The 17,480-nt window shown below is 35.9% G+C and overlaps 1 protein-coding gene across 1 annotated transcript; it reads right to left on the bottom strand.

The window, feature by feature from the left end:
* Nucleotides 1–12,916: 12,916 nt before the first annotated feature.
* LOC145782420 (uncharacterized) lies at nucleotides 12,917–14,242 on the bottom strand. Its single transcript, XM_082594203.1, has one exon. It carries the CDS (start codon nucleotides 14,240–14,242, stop codon nucleotides 12,917–12,919), a length of 1,326 nt encoding a protein of 441 aa, XP_082450329.1.
* Nucleotides 14,243–17,480: the final 3,238 nt, after the last annotated feature.

The raw sequence follows: 17,480 nt of genomic DNA, 5'->3' as shown, positions 1-17,480 counted from the left end.
ATTAATTGATGTTTTATTTCGGCTATTATTACAGTAGTCTACAATAAACTTGTTACACAGCTATGCAGTTGCTGAAAAGTAGGAAACAAGAATGGGTTTGTTCTGTTGCTATCTATTTGCTCCGTCGTTGTTGGCTACGTCAAAAGTTATGACGCGTTATATTTTAAAAAATCAATAAAACCCACTTCTAAAACTTTCGTTACAGAGATGTGATACTCTAATTCAAGTGTTCACTCTCTCAGGTCAACAACGGATCTTCTGTCGTTGAGAATTGTCATTGAAGAGTTTTGCGCTTTTTTCTGGTCATGTATGGTAGCCATAAGGAGCAGGCACCAACTCCCTTTCCATATTGACGCAAAGCGACTTCATAAGCGATATTGATGAAAACAGAGAAGACATTCCTCTTAAAGATCCAATGAGATGCGAATTAAAAGAAACTGGTGGTGGCTTCGGTCCGTGGCTAACTTCAATAAATGAATTTATGGGGATGCAAAAGCATTTCTAAGAGATGAGCTAAATTAGCTTACATATGGCTGCCAATCCTAGTTTCACAACTTGGACACAAATATTCGCCTTTGTAGTGAACGTTGCTAATCAGCATGCGCGTTCATAAAGGCACTATTACAGCCGTCAGCAAGACGGCGACATTCCTGGGCATAATTGGCGAGGAATGACCGGGACACGAAGTCGTCTTCACTTCTGCCTTGTTTCTTGACTTAATCTTCAATTGAGCAGTGCTTGATTGCAAGTAGAATTCTTCACAACTGCATTGTTTATTGACTTAATCTGTAACTTGATTACAAATACAGTAGAATCCAATAACACTAAAAATGAAAGCACCCAAACGACGCATAATTCTACCACCACTTAATTTCAGAAATTAAGAACTACGTTTTGAGAGTCTGTGTGTGTGTGTGTCAGGAATCATGGTTTAAGTTTCTTAAGAAGAGTTCTGGTTTTTGATTGGGAATGCGCAGCCACAAGTATTGCAAGCTCTACACACGACCATATAACGCAACACAACGGCAGATCTACGTGTCGATGACGTACAATAGGAATGCGGTTTAGGCATCTTACAAATTGATTGCTAGAATGAATTCCGAGAGCAGCAGCTCGCGGTATTTGTTAAATGAAAGAATATTCCAGAATCCGACTCGACGCCAGTGAAGCGAAGCACGTGACGTCAGAGAGAAAGCTCTCAGGCGCTACGCCTTCATTCCGTGGACAAAGTGTGATGAAGCAATGGGGTTGTGCGATCCACTCGGTGGCGCTACAACTGGGTCCTAGCAACACGCTCGCAGTGATTGCTTCAAGCTTTAGCACGCTTTGCGTAACGCGCGTACAGCTGATATGGGTGGGATGGGAGTGCAGTGTTGTGTTGATGTGAGGGTAAGAAGGTGCATATTACAAAGCTTGATACATTTTAGGCTTGATTTAACGTTGCTGTGGCTATAAAAGCAAAAGAAAATAAACAGGCTTTTCGAACACATTGCATGACAAGGTATCGACTTGTGGTGACAGGCAGAGAGGGAGACAGAGCAGTTTTTGTAGCTATAATCCTTTAATAATGTCCTTGAAGTCTATGATTGTGCTGTCTCTTTCTTGTAATAATAAATTGAGATGATTTAACTCCGTAAACATGTCAGTTAAATAAGCAAGATTTTCTTCAAAATTATCAGCATTCATCACATCAATCAATTTTTCTTGCATTGTTCTGTGTCTGTCATGCTACTGCACTTTTGCCTTACACAGCAAGCTGTATTATACAGGTTTAAAGCATAGGCTAATCATAGATAACTGTTAAAACGCCACAGTATTTCTGTGTTCCTCTTTGTACGAATCGTAAAGGTGGACATGTGTTTGCCAACGATATGTCTGTGCGACAACAATGGATTACCGCAATTAAAAGATCATCATCTTCGAAAGCAGTTGGGAAGAAATGGGTGCCTGGCAAGCATGATAGTGTGTGCTCAGAACATTTTGTTCAGTCTGATTACCGTGAAGGTATGCCCACTTGTACGAATGCACTCTTGCTGGTTGTTTGTTTAGTATGACTACTGTTGCATTACATGCAACATTGATCATGCTGAATGTACAACGGAACCTCATTGCAAGAGAAGGAAAGCGACTTCAGTTGCAATTCAGTGCAGCCTGGATAGCAACGACAATAGCGGAGGAAGCGCTTCAACTGGAATGAGAATTGAACATTACAATGAAAATAAGCAAGTCATAAACTACTACACTGGTTTCGATGATTATGATCACTTTATGTTATTCTTGCGTTGCTTGGGGCCAGCTGCATATGACGTGAACTATACCAGCAGCAAACTTGACCCACCAAACCAGCTCTTTCTTACTCTAATGAAGCTAAGACAATCAAAGGAAACTAAAGAGCTGAGTTTTCTCTTTCACATTAGTGAAAGCACAGTTTCATTAATTTTCAGGGTATGGATCAACTCTATGTATTTTCAGCTCGTTTTGCCGCATCTTCCCTTTTCCGTTCTCGTGTTGCGCTGCTTGAGTTAAAGTGAAAATTATCTTTTGCTTATGACTTGAATGTAGCCAAATTGTGGACTTAAATTATTTTTTGTTATTTATTGTATAACCAGCATGTCGTACTCGATAACGGGAATAAAACAAGCAATAACAAATATGAAACAAGTGTTAGTGCAAACTTAAGTAACAAACGAAATTTATTGCGACAACAAATTGATCGTAGCTTCCCGTCTTACTATGATGACTGGGTAAAACATCTTGAAACTGGCTCCACAACTTTAACCTGTAAGCTGTGTCAACCTTCTACTGTACACTTAGTTAATTACAAGCACTTTTGCAACTTTATGAGAATTCTGTAACTTTATGAGATGTTTTTCTTATTTTTGTATCATTCTGCGTTCCAACCTTCTAAAAACAAACATGTTTTGATAACTACAATGCATATCCGAATCATATTTTAAGTTATTCTTTCGCCCACGCATATACGCTGCGCAAGGCTAGTTCTCGTCTAGAAGGACCCAGTTGTACCGCCGCTAGTGGTTTCGTGGTATCCTGTCGCACAACCCCATTGATGATGAAAGGCTATTATCTCTACTTTCATCATCAATTGCTTCATCACACGGCTATAATCTGTAGCCTACTTCAATGCCTCACTTGCAATAAAAGAAAAAAAGCTAGCATATAAGCTAGCTTTTCATAAGCGTATACTTTTCATAGGTGCATGTTTGACTGAAAAACCTAATATTCTATCTAGCATTATAAGATGACGTCATAACTTTCTCAATTGACCCCTTCATATGGTACGACAATCTTGTTCTTTGGAGACGTCAGTTATTTCAGCAACACTCAGGCCGCAAACGTAGGCCCATGTTCTATTGAAGTTTAACCCAGAAGTGCAAAAATTATTGTCCTTCAAAACATAGGCGAACACCGGCAACAAAAAGGTGGACTGCGGGAAGACAAACACTCTCATCTCTCTGGCTTAAATTATATGCAGCACCAGCGAATGACAGAAGAAACTGTTTCGTTCTGTTCGCCTTTTTTCAAGCGAAAGCTTCAATCCATGGCTTCGTGTAACCCATAGTCTACTTTAAACGGAAATAGGGCACACAGGTCTAGGAAGAAAAGCTGAATATCAAACTTCATCAAGCACAAAAACGGGAATTCTACAATAAAAATATTCATGTTTTACTTTATACCTATTGCGATAGCATAGCCTACAACAATAGGCTACACTGCGATCACAGATCCGATGCAACAAACAATAGGAAGCAGCTGACTCCCTTTATTTTGGCAAATTATTAAAGGGATACCAAAGGAAAAATCTGACTTGGCGATTGTACACGTTCTTTGTGTTTAAGATGCTACCTTAAAACAATTTTCAATAAAATTTTGCCCCATTGCGTTCTGATTAGCTTTCCGCGCGTGGTTTTGTCAGAGCTTTCAAAACGGGAATGGGCGTGAGCAGCGAAGCGTGCGACCGTACAGTCTACGTCACTATAGACTAGCCACGGCGAGCTATAATAGAGGCCAACGCATCGTGCACGCACGAGATCTGACTGACGGCCTATATGCTTTGTGTAAAAAAGCACAATTTTGTCACTTTCCTGGAACGTTATTGATAGTTAGGTGATGTTTCGTCAAAATTTATTAATTATTGTATTTAATATATATACAAACAGTATCACATGGATATATATGTTTTACTGTAGCCTATTACAAATAGCATTTAGTAATAACAGCAGTTTTAGTAGTTTAGGTAAGCAAATGACAGTGGAATCGCTGCATAATGTTGATAGACCACAATTTCTACGAATCAGTTTTCTGCATTTCCCCTATTGACTTTAAACAATACGTACTGTAATTCAAAAAATTCAAGTACTGGATGCATAAAATATAAAACCATTAACAGTATAAAAGCACAGAAAAATTTAAACATGGTAGAAATAAAGTATTGAGCATCATACATATCTGCAACTAATTTCCATGCAACATTAACAGCAATTTAAACAAAATCGTGCTGATCAATAGTTTTCAATTGAATCATGCCTTCACAGTATAATGCAGGTGAGCCGGAGGTTGCTCAAACTATACCATTCGTTAGATCGCGCTGCAAAAGATCTTATGTGTTGGCCTTCTAGACAAATATTACATCCAACTCTCCTATACAATCAGAAAATACAGTGAGATTAGAGCAGTAGAAACTAGTAAACAAAAATATGCCTGCTGGTAATTTTATCCAAGAGAGAGAGAGAGAGAGAAACCAAGAATAGTTTTGAGTTTAGACATATACACAAAACAATAAGCATGTAAGCAGTTCTGGTCACATCAAACTGAGTCAGTGTTCACCCTCTGAATCTGATACATGGTTATCTCTGAGTCATCAGTTGATGGAGGGAGAGGCACCTGGTGTTGGTTGATCAGGATCGGCGTTGGTCTCTGTAGTTCATACCATTGATAGTGCGATGTTCTTCTGCCATATACTCACTTATAAATGGTGAAATTCTGTTTTCATATTCATCTGACAGACAGAGCTATACTTCAACACTTTAAGCTCAACTCTTCAAATATCAACAGTCAATAAATTAATCAATGAAGCCAGTCTGCCTAGCTCTAGAGTGACTGCCTAAAATGTAAAAGCAATAAGGTTAAATAGAATATAAAGCTGTAATTTTACAAAATGAACGAGTAGGAGAGAAAGTCAAATGAATCACAATTATATTGTGATTTACTACAATAGAACTATAGAAGTGGTTAATTTTAGATAGTAAATGATTACTACTGATAAATGCACTGTATAACGAAGTAGAAAATACTTATATACTAAATAGATACTGCACAAATGTTGTTTAAAAACATTAAAAATTGCATGGAAAGTAAAAGCTTACCTGGAAAAATATACAAATAAACTACAAGGCATTTTTATAACATCAGATCAGCTAAATAAAGATTCAAAGAAGCATTATGCCTTTAGCTATCAGCATGTATAGACTATACATATTCTATAAAAGTTTTAGCACATTCAATGCACTTTTCTTTTGAGCATCTGGTAGACCGCAACAGGGCATAGTTCTTTAAAAATACATTAGCCAATGTGCGACAATGAGACAATGTCATGAAAAAGCAATGTCGTTCAGATATGGATAGAAAGTTACAGGAAATAAATTTTCGACACGTTTCACCAACAACACTTGTAAAAAAGATGTAACAAAATACACACCACTGTACAACACGGGTCTGCTACTATTCGGTGAGTCTGATTCGGTGAGTTCCTAACTTCTAACCCCTAACCCTAAAGCGGCAATGATAATTAGGCTACGGTACCCCATAATTTAAAAAAAAAATTGAAAAAATCCCCCGTTAAGGGATCGGACTCACCGAATCGGACTAACCGAATTGGACTCACCGAATCGGACTCACCGAAACGGGCCATTCCGGTACAACACTATCTTTCGGACGTGTCAGACCACCTCGATTTAATTTATCAACATATGAACCAAATCTTTCATAATAGAAGTATGTGTCTTCTGCAATAGCACATCCATTCTTCAACTCAACATACCCAGCAATATAAACCATTGCAATTAAAACCTCTTCTGAAACTTTCCCTTCCAAAGCACATAAGCTATCCAAAACTTCAAGCTCACTTTCTACAAGATCACGATTACAAGCGGCACAAGCATGACCTTCGGCAACATCAAACTTTAAATCTAATTACAATGAGAGCTTCGCGTGTTGAATTCTTACCTTTTCTAAAACTGACTGAGCAGTAATGAAATAGGTACCTCCAGACCCCATGTCGAAGTTTACTGAAGCACTTTTCTAATGGGTCTGTTGTAAACCAGCCAAAGATTACAAAATCATTTCCACATGAAAGTAAATACTTTGCTAGATCTACAAAACCATGGCATATATAAGATACAGGAAGTTGGCAGTATCTGCCGTTAACTGACGAATTCCGACTGAGCCAATTTTCTTCATTTTTTCTGCCATGTTTGCAACATCTAGCAAAAACTGGAGCCTTGGGTCATCACTCATCGGGTGACCGAATCACTGCCCTAGTTGGATCGTTAAATCTCACATCAGTACCAAGTCTTCTGACATTAAGAATCTTCCATAATTTAATGAAAATTTTGATAAAATTTGCTGTACTTGCAACAGGAAGATGTTTCAGTTTCGGATGGGTTTGTAAAGCATTTTTTATAACAGAGGAATTATCTTTCATGCAAATTAATCAGATTAGTAAATCTAAATAATATCAAACCATACATGTTAACTACTTTGTACTGACATGCAGATCATGAATTCTCAAGATGTATGTATTGCAAAAATCAAAACATTTCGAGAAATAAATCAAAACATAACAAATAAAGATTCCCCATCATGCATGTATTAAATAAAGATGCTACAAAACTAAACAGTTGTTGAAACTGGGCAGTCAATCTATTAAAAATTGTTGTATTTAAGTTAGTTAAGATTTGTTAGCTATCTATATTATACAGTAAGTAATCCACACAAATTAATAACATTCCGTTCTACAAAGATTAGCTTTGGTACTGGTATTTAAGAAAATAAATGTAATATCAGTGAAGTAATTTATGTGAATATTGATATCTTATGTTATCTATAAGAAAATGGTGAGTGGACAGAAGACATGTTGCTGGCAAGCAAAAAAACACATGAAGATTTGTAATATAAAGTAGGCCTACAGGTAAACATTTAGTATCAACATTCAAAATTGACTGAAGCTGTTAAACTACGGTAACTTACCAGTAGTAAGTAACATTGCATACAACTGAACATATAAATGGAGATTTATTAAATAGGCCTACTCTATTTGCTAACTTTAATAAACCTGGAAGAAATACAATTTTTTGCCTACTTTACCCACAACATGCTTCAAGGAAACTGGGCAGAAACTTACTGGAAACATAGATTGGTAATGGCAGTTTGTTGTGAATTTGCTGTGTAACCAATGACTTCATGAACAGATAAAAGTTCCTTGAAACGAAAACATTGTAGCTTATACCTAATTTTGTTAAACTAAGCTGCATAACTGTAACTGCTCCAGCTTTTCATAAAGTTTGTAAGTTGTAGGCTAACTAAACTTCTACTTTCTGGCAAAGATGCATAGTTAGCAGAGGTGGGCAGTAACTAGTTACAAAAGTAACTAGTTACTGTAACTAGTTATTATACTTTTTGAGTAACTGTAACGGTAACTTCGTTACTATTTTCCAAAAGTAACGAAACGCGGTAACTAGTTCCTGTTTTAGCCCCTTTTCAACAGTTACAGTTACAAGTTACTTTTGTATTGAAATTTATGTTTCTAATTGCCGTCCATTACTCTGCACATGTTTGTGTCATGCTTTATGCGTGTTTGCTACGCGTTGCTCAATAATGCATTCTTCTCGCAGCTGTATCGGAGCAGCACTGCCCATGCGCGGCGCTCTTGTTTTGTGATCTTATGGAGCAGAATTGCCATATTGGCAAATTCATCGCCAAAATCCAGAAATCTGACGATTTTTTAAGACGTTTGGCTTCATATTTATGGTTTGGCGATTTGGCTCTTTTTTAGCGCTTTTTGAGAACTGATTTGGTTAAATTAATTGCTTTTGGTGATTGATCAATATGTGACTTTCTATGCAATGTTTAGCAAAAGTGTTTGGCAACACTTGATAGCTCAGTTCATGCTTGTCGTATAGCTGCCAGAGGTGTACAGGAGTCGTATTTTTGGAGTATTTAGGACCCGGAGTCTCGGTGTTACGTTCACTGTTCGCAACCTTATTACATCATTGTTTTCTCGATTCAAAATTGGAAGTCGATGTCTAAGTAACTTCGAGTCATAGCAGGGAAAACAAGTTATTTCCTTTGTTTCGAGAATTTAAAGAGAATATAGTTTCGGAAGAGAGTTTTTTTTTTGTACCAAAGACAGGCAAAACACAACAATACCACAGGGTTGAGCATTACAACAATATAGTTTACATATTTACAAGTAGTTTAACAGTCAAACGTTTTCGGCTTAACTTAAGCCCTCATCAGGAATCTGAAAATATGTATAAATTGTAATAAATTTAAACTTTTTGAAAGTAACTATAACTAACTGACTATAAGCATCAAGAAACACGCAACGATTATAAGCAATAGTGTGGAAAACAGACAAACGGAAAACAAACTACATTAGGAAAAGGCAACTGCGTAACTAGAAAAGAATTTGCACCACAGGGTGCGTGATACATCTAATAAATGTTGAGGAGAATGGATGCGCCTCCCGCAAATAATTGTTTGTTTAAATTTGGATTACAGCGTTTATGTTGAGATTTATGAGTAACTGAAAGTAACTAGTAACTGTAACTAGTAACTGTAACTAGTTACATTTTTGAAATCGGTAACTGTAACGGTAACTCAGTTACTATTTTGGCCAAGTAACTGTAACTGTAACTCAGTTACTTTTGAAAGTAACTTTGCCCACCTCTGATAGTTAGTGAACAAATTAAGGGAAAAATAAAAAATAAGTTCAGTAAAACTAGAACCTTAGCATAACGAATAGACTATAGATGAAACATCTTCCTCCCAACTGATTAAGTTCACAATCGGCCGTCAGTCAGTTTGAAGTACGCGCGATGACGTGGCCTCTACTAAAGGGCGCCATGAGACTAGCAATCAGCTGATCCCGCAATAGTTGTTACTGCGGGCGATTTAACTGATAGGCTATGTATGTATGTACTCAAAACATCAGATTTCAACGTCCAAACATCAGATGTGGTTACGTGGTTTTTGTTATTGCTGTCTGTCGATAGTGACGTATTCTCGAGTAGTGTTTCCACTTATTAGTCATTTTAAAAAAATTAAAAATACTGTAAATGAAACATTGAACTTTGGGCCTTGCCAGTGAAAACATTTTTTTTTCGTTAATTTTTTTAAAATGTATTCTTGAATGTTCAGTTTACGCATTTTAATGCTTAATTCCCGTTTGAAAATTTCATTTAGTATGCTATTAAGTATCTTTGCCGAGACACAGCCGCATGCTCTGGAGCTGTGTCGAACCCACGTCCTTTCTATCTTCGTGGCTGGTCATTCATCATCATCCTCTATTCGCGCGTACCCGGTCAGTAAAGACTCAAAACAATCCAGATTTCGTGTATATTCAACATTTGCATAAAAATTAAAAACACTCTTCACTGAAACATGATTATTTCTACTTGATATTGCAGATTTCTCAATATCGTAACAAGGCAGTTAAAAATAATTGAGCAAATACTGGGAATGTCTACAACATGCTGGAGTTAAATCTTGAAGAATCTACAAACAATAAGAAATTTTAAGCAATAAATGGAAATCACAAAAATTGGTAGCCTGTCCACTGTCCAGTATATAGTCGAGCACAAAGACAACATAACAAAATAGCTACAGCACCGTAAGTTCTTCATTGCAACATATAATTTTCCCAAAATGCGAGTAAGTAATGAAAACCAATTTCAATTCAAAATTTGTTTCTACCGACACGCTTGCGCCCTTTAGTTTTATTGGTGAAATATTGCTGTGGAAAAGCAGTCGACGACTATTTTGACTGAAGACTCCTAGCACATAAAACAGTGCGGAGAAAAACCTTCCAACAAAAAATTAATATATAAACACAAAAATTATGACAAGCTGTTGAAGGTGGTAGGCCTAGACGAGTAGCATATTGAAATAGAAGCATCAATTGAAAAGCAAAGCAGCGACAAAGAACGAAAACGTTCTGGTGATGTGATTGTTGTAATCCTTCATGGTTTTTTGTTTTGTTTGGGGTGACGATGACGCAATATGAAAATGTAGGGCTTCTACTTGTGAGAAAAATTCCTCATGTGAAAAAATCTGATCAAAAGAATTCATGAAAGAAAAAGTTTATTAGGTAACCAAACAACAACAATAGATAAGATTTGTAGCCTAAGTCTTGAAGGAAATGTTTTTAAATTCATTGCATTTCAAGGTGCTCAATTTCAAGGCCTAATGTTATATGATTCTGAATTATTTCTCTTGCATGCCAGATCTAAATCTATCTTTTTCTTCAGGAAGCATTGTATTGTATCATAGGTCACGATTGTGTCAATTGATTTGCTAAGTCAAAAGCTGTATCATCTATTATTTTCTGTCTTCCTTGTCATTTACTAGGTCTAATGTAGTAATAGGCACCTTGCAAGTTTTGCCAAAAATGTTAAAAATCACCAATTCCTTATGTTTTTTTACAGAATTGTGTGTAAGGAAGTTAAAAATGGAATTTAAAAATGAAGAAATGCAAATTTTTTATGGAAGCCCAGCATAAATGTCACCATGAAATATTTTAATATATACAGCAATACTTTAGCCTATATGCCATCAAACACTACAAGTACTTAAAAATATGAATTCAAGGATTGAATAGGCTGGCCAGTGGCTATTGGTTAAGCTTGGTTGGTTAAGCGTTAAACTATACAGTTGTGAACAAGGCTAATTTGATCAAATAACAACACAAATCACAGATACGTGTTAGAACGATAGTGAAGTGGAAGCAAAGCGAGTAGCAGAATAAAACAATAGTATGCTTTCATAGCCCAAAGCAGCTGTTGCATCAGAATATGAAAAGAAATATTAAAAAAACTTTTGAATATACTGTATGACATAAAGGATATGTCTTTGTGCTTCAATAGCAGCATGTTTTATTGAGTGGAAAATTTTTTCTTAATTTGCAAATGCGATTGACCCATGTGAACCTTAATAAAGAGTCACTTATGATGCCTTGGCGAATAATAATACAAAAATAAAAATTAGTGTTATCTGCTTTGTAAGCGAGAATCAAAATAAAAGTTCTAAAACCCACTGTACCAACCGTCACAAGACTAAACAAATATGCACCAGACAAAAAAAAATTGTATCATATATAAAACAAACAGCAACCTATTCTTAGATGGAATTACTTTCCAATAAATTTTTACAATATTCTTACAAGCTTACATTTTGACAAGGTTTGTTGTTGCAAGGATGAATAGATTAGATAGCATACCTTTACCACTGAGGAAAGTAAATAAATAAAAAATAATATTTTATTAAATACATTTATAGATTGTTGCCCATGTGCATGGTTGAGATCAAGATGTGTATAGAAGTGCAAAGTTTTCTGTGATGTAGCCTAACACAACTTGGAAATTCAATTGCAGTTGTGAAGATAATTAAGAAAGATGTCATTTAAAATAGTAAATACAAAATAAATTAAAGATCACAAATTGTACAGTGTGCAAATTAAGGGTCCACGTCTTTTAGGCGCAGACAGTTAGGCGCCGGTCTAATAGGCGCGCACACTGTGGTATCTGGATATTTAGGTACGGAGCACTGTGGCGCCCGTTTATTTAGGTGCTTTTCCTAGTAAAGTCTGCAGATTGTATCAGCTTGGCATGAAGGGCAATGCTTTTCACACGAAATGTTATATTGAACAGAAATATGTTGTTTTGTTAATGCGCGTGTGGAGATGAGGTGCGAGACAACGCTCTACTACTCTTGATATTAGCACATCTCCAGTTCTCCACAGGACATTTGCTATGCATCCTGAACACAGGTTGCAGCCAGATGAAACTTTACTTAATCTGTTATCTTTCGCAATTACTTCTACTCGGGATGGATTGGTCGTGTGGCGAATAGCCCTACGTATGAGAAAACGCTCTACTACATGAATAAATTTCTATAGGGCATATGATACCCTGGCTACAAGTCACAAGCATAATGGTGCGACTTTGCTCGTTATTAAACCTAGTCCGGGTTTTGACGGAAAACTAAGTCACTCTTCACTCAAGCCTACCACCCGCTTGAGTATAGGCTACGGTATATTTTTTACTGATGTTTAGTGTAGTTATTACTTGACTAAAAGTGAACTCAGTAATGTTCGGAAACTTGAATAATTAATTTATTGATAAAGCTTTCGCCGACGCAAACCTCGACTAACAACAAATAAATGCCGAACACGCGCATTAAAACACAATATATTTTTCTGTTCAATATAATATTTTGTGTGAAAAGCATTGCCGGTTTAAGCAGCTTCATTCATGGAAGCCATGACATATTTTTTTGTTCAATATAAACATTTTGTGTGAAAAGCATTGCCGGTTTAAGCAGCTTCACTCACGGAAGCCATAACATATTTTTTTGTGCAATACAACATTTTGTGTGAAAAGCATTGCCCTACATGCCAAGATGATACAATCTGCAGAATTCACTAGGAATAGTACCTAAATAACCGGGCGCCACAGTGCTCCGCACCTAAATATCCAGATGCCACACTGTGCGCGCCTATTTGACCGGCGCCTAACTGTCTGTGCCTAAAAGACTTGCTCCCCAAATTAAAGTCATTTTACAATTATAAATACTGTTTCTACGTCACAATGACACATTAAAAAATACATTTTACAATATTTCAATTGTTTATAGCATTTTCAAAAATAAAAACATTTCTCAGTGAACACAAGTTATGAGCAGGCCATTCTCTGTACATGCTCTGTCTCACATGCCGAACTTTTTCTTTAAACATGGTTAAATTAAATTGACCAAACTCTGTTCTATCGATTAACCTACATAACTGTTCAAATTCCTGGTACTGTTTGTTGTCATCAGCATTATCAGAAGATGCAATTAGTTTGCAGTTTGGACAAGGGCTTTGATCAGCAGTGCAAGATGGCGACAATCGAAAGTTCCACTCACAAGTAAGAGGAAACACCTTGTGTGGATTAAAAATGGCAATTATATTAATTATATCTTTTCCAGGTGAAATCAATATTTTTTTGAAGAGCTTATGAATGGACAACAACATAATGGGATTCCATGTCATGTTGGTAGTTTCATACTCGTCTGTGTTTATTGGCAGTAATGTGGTATTTGAGTAATCATCCTTTCTTCTTATTGGGACTGAAAATAGTCCAGTTTGTAAGCGGTGAACATCATACTGAATGACACTGGAATCAAAGACATTGTCAATGTACTTGTATCTGTTTGAGTCTGAAAGTTTACAGACCCTGTTGTGGCCAGTCAGTGGCAATGCCAAATTATGATGGTCATCATAATTCTTTATATTTTGCCACAAGTCATCTATTGGGTTTAAAAACACAGTTCCACTCCTAGAATAAATGGCATAATCTAAGTCTTTTACTATGTTTGGTAAAAACAAGAAGGACAAATCACAAGCCTTCTGAGAGGTTGTGTCTCCCTTATTCCCACTGCCTTCACGAAGAATTGCTTCTGGGTAGGTGGCTGGATGAAATTTAAAGTTTACTCTATGTCGAATTACATTAGGCCATTTGTCTAATTCTTCAATAAAAGTAGGAAACAGTCTGTCTTCAGTGAATATGTGAAAATGAAGAATTTTTTTAGAAAACATTGCAGCTGATTTCATTGTGCGAATTGTATCTAAAACTATGTCAGACATGGAGTCCGGATTTTTTGTTTCCCACCCATCACCAGGCACACAGGCAAATGTCACAAAGTTTATTTCTCTTAAACGTGATTGTCGTAACTCTGCTTCACTTCGAAATATATAACCAAACTCTTCAAGGTTTGGCTCTCTGGGTTGCAAAGCGTGAGGGATGTGAGAATCAGTTTGACTAGAAAAAATGCTGCTCCAGAGATAGTTCATGCCAACAAATACGACAACAAGTGAGATGCACCAGCGCTTTAGCCAATCAATAGATATTAATTGACGGCGATCTAGATTTTCAAGCTCAAGATAAAACGATCTTAACTGATCCATTTTAATATATATTTCCCAAATGCACAGCAGAAGTCTTACAACATTAGTATACGATAATCTATCAAACTAAAAGCAAATTTAATCGACAACCTAAGAAAAAAAATCACATTAGAATTCCTAACACAAACTGAGAGATACCGTATTAAACATCTTTTTTTACTTCCATTGCTTGAATCATAGGTGGTTTCATTTGAATAAACAAGTAGGCTATTATGTCAAAGCACTACAGACAAAATCTAGCCATTTGCCAGACATTTTGATATGATAATCCGATTAATACGTTTAACCAATTTGCTTTATAAAAAAAAGAGGGGTGCAAGTATAGAATCCGCCACTCTGGTCAACATGACGTCACAAAACAAACGCAACTATTATTGGGAGGGTGAAAAAAAGGAAGGTAAAAAGCGGCGGAATGGAGGTGGTAAGGCGGAATGGATATGGTTTTTTTGACAATTTTACTGTGTTTTTACAATAAAAACATTAAACCAACGTCGAGTGTTCAATATAACTACCTAGAATGACATCAAATTTACCAAATTGCATCAATTCAACTAAAAATTTAACCAATTAAACTTTAAAAATACGAAACGTTTGCAACTAAATGTGTTGAAGCTATCTAATTTCTGCTCGCATTTTAATTTTTACAATAAAAGTACCAATCTAACGCAACTGCAAAAAGTATGTCTTGCTTTATGCACGTGGAAAGTTTCAGATTTATATCTTATCTACAAAACGGGCAATCGTCGTTCAAACGTAGCCGCTGGGCGACACTTTTTTCCAATGCGTTGTAAAGGCGAATCGATCCTTATTCAGTATAGCCTAAGCCACCCCTGTTTGCAGCGATCGGTAAATAGTGCTTCCACTAAACTTGCTGTAGTTTTCTCATTTCTGCTCGGATTTTAACAATTTTGCCATCGTTGGAAAGCACGATCATACATCTACACGAATCATTTAAACAGTAGCACAAAATAAGTACTAGCTTTATCTTGTGATAACTTAAACTTCACCAACTTGTAACGATTCTCAGCAATTTAATTTTTGCAATAAAATCATTAAATCTTTGCAAACTAAAAGAATATGTCTTGCTTTATGCACATAAAAAGTTTCAAGTTTATATCTCATCTACCAAACGAGCAATCGTTTTTCAAACTTAACCGCCCAGCGAAGCTTTTTTCCAATGCATTGTAAAGGCGAATCGATCCTTATTCAGTATACGCCACCCCCTGTTTGCATTGATCGGTAAATAGTCCTTCCACTGAAAGTGCTGTAGCTTTCTCATTTCTGCTCGGATTTTAACAATTTTGCCATCGTTGGAAAGCATGATCATACATCTACACGACTCAATTAAACAGTAGCACAAAATATGTACTAGCTTTATTTTGTCATAATAAAAAAATACATAATAAAAAACTACATAATACATAATAATAAAAAAAAAAAAAAAAAAAAAAAAAAAAAAAAAAAAAAAAAAAAAAAAAAAAAAAGTTTGAACAACGATTGCTTGTTTGGTAGATAAGATATAAATCTGAAACTTTTCATGTGCATAAAGCAAGACATACTCTTTCATTTAGCAAAATATTAATAATTTTATTGTATAAAGTAAAATGCTGAGAATCGGTACAATTTGGTGAAGTTTAAGTTATTACAAGAAAAAGATGGTATTTGTTTTGGATTTGTAGCCAATTTATTCGTGTAGATGTATGATCGTGCTTTCCAACGATGGCAAAATTGTTAAAATCCGAGCAGAAATGAGAAAGCTACAGCACTTTCAGTGGAAGGACTATTTACCGATCACTGCAAACAGGGGGTGGCGTATACTGAATAAGGATCGATTCGCCTTTACAATGCATTGGAAAAAACTTCGCTGGGCGGTTAAGTTTGAACAATGATTGCTCGTTTGGTAGATGAGATATAAATCTGAAACTTTTCATGTGCATAAAGCAAGACATACTCTTTCCATTTGCAGAAAATTAATGATTTTATTGTAAAAATTAAGTTGCTGAGAATCGGCATAAATTGGTGAAGTTTAAGTTATTACAAGATAAATATAGTACTTGTTTTGGATTTGTAGCCAATTGATTGGTGTAGATGTATGATCGTGCTTTTCAACGATGGCAAAGTTGTTATAATCCGAGCAGAAACAAGAAAACTACAGCAAGTTTAGTTGAAGCACTATTTACCGATCACAGCAAACAGGGATGGCTTTTACTAAATAAGGATCGATTCGCCTTTACAATGCATTGGAAAAAAGTGTCACTGAGCGGCTACGTTTGAACGACGATTGCCAGTTTTGTAGATAAGATTTTAACTTGAAACTTTTCATGTGCATAAAGCAAGACATATTCTTTCAATTGGCAAAAGTTTAATAATTTTATTGTATAAAGTAAATTGCTGAAAATTGTTACAAATTGGTGAAGTTTAAGTTATCATAAAATAAAGCTAGTACTTATTTTGTGATACTGTTTAATTGATTCGTGTAGATATATAATCGTACTTTCCAACGATGGCAAAATTGTTAAAGTCCGAGCAGAAATGAGAAAGCTACAGCACTTTCAGTGGAAGGACTATTTACCGATCACTGCAAACAGGGGGTGGCTTATACTGAATAAGGATCGATTCGCCTTTACAATGCATTGGAAAAAAGCTTCGCTGGGCGGTTAAGTTTGAACAACGATTGCTCGTTTGGTAGATGAGATATAAACTTGAAACTTTTCATGTGCATAAAGCAAGACATATTCTTTCAATTGGCAAAAGTTTAATAATTTTATTGTATAAAGTAAATTGCTGAAAATTGTTACAAATTGGTGAAGTTTAAGTTATCATAAAATAAAGCTAGTACTTATTTTGTGATACTGTTTAATTGATTCGTGTAGATATATAATCGTACTTTCCAACGATGGCAAAATTGTTAAAGTCCGAGCAGAAATGAGAAAGCTACAGCACTTTCAGTGGAAGGACTATTTACCGATCACTGCAAACAGGGGGTGGCTTGTACTGAATAAGGATCGATTCGCCTTTACAACGCATTGGAAAAAAGTGTCGCCCAGCGGCTACGTTTGAACGACGATTGCCCGTTTTGTAGATAAGATATAAACCTGAAACTTTCCACGTGCATAAAGCAAGACATACTCTTTGCAGTTGCGTTAGATTGGTACTTTTATTGTAAAAATTAAAATGCGAGCAGAAATTAGATAGCTACAACACATTTAGTTGCAAACGTTTCGTATTTTTATTTTTA

The sequence above is a fragment of the Aplidium turbinatum genome, chromosome 13 (genome assembly GCF_918807975.1).
Source record: "Aplidium turbinatum chromosome 13, kaAplTurb1.1, whole genome shotgun sequence".
In the NCBI taxonomy this organism is placed as follows: domain Eukaryota; kingdom Metazoa; phylum Chordata; class Ascidiacea; order Aplousobranchia; family Polyclinidae; genus Aplidium; species Aplidium turbinatum.
This window is presented reverse-complemented; position numbering and strand designations above follow the sequence as displayed.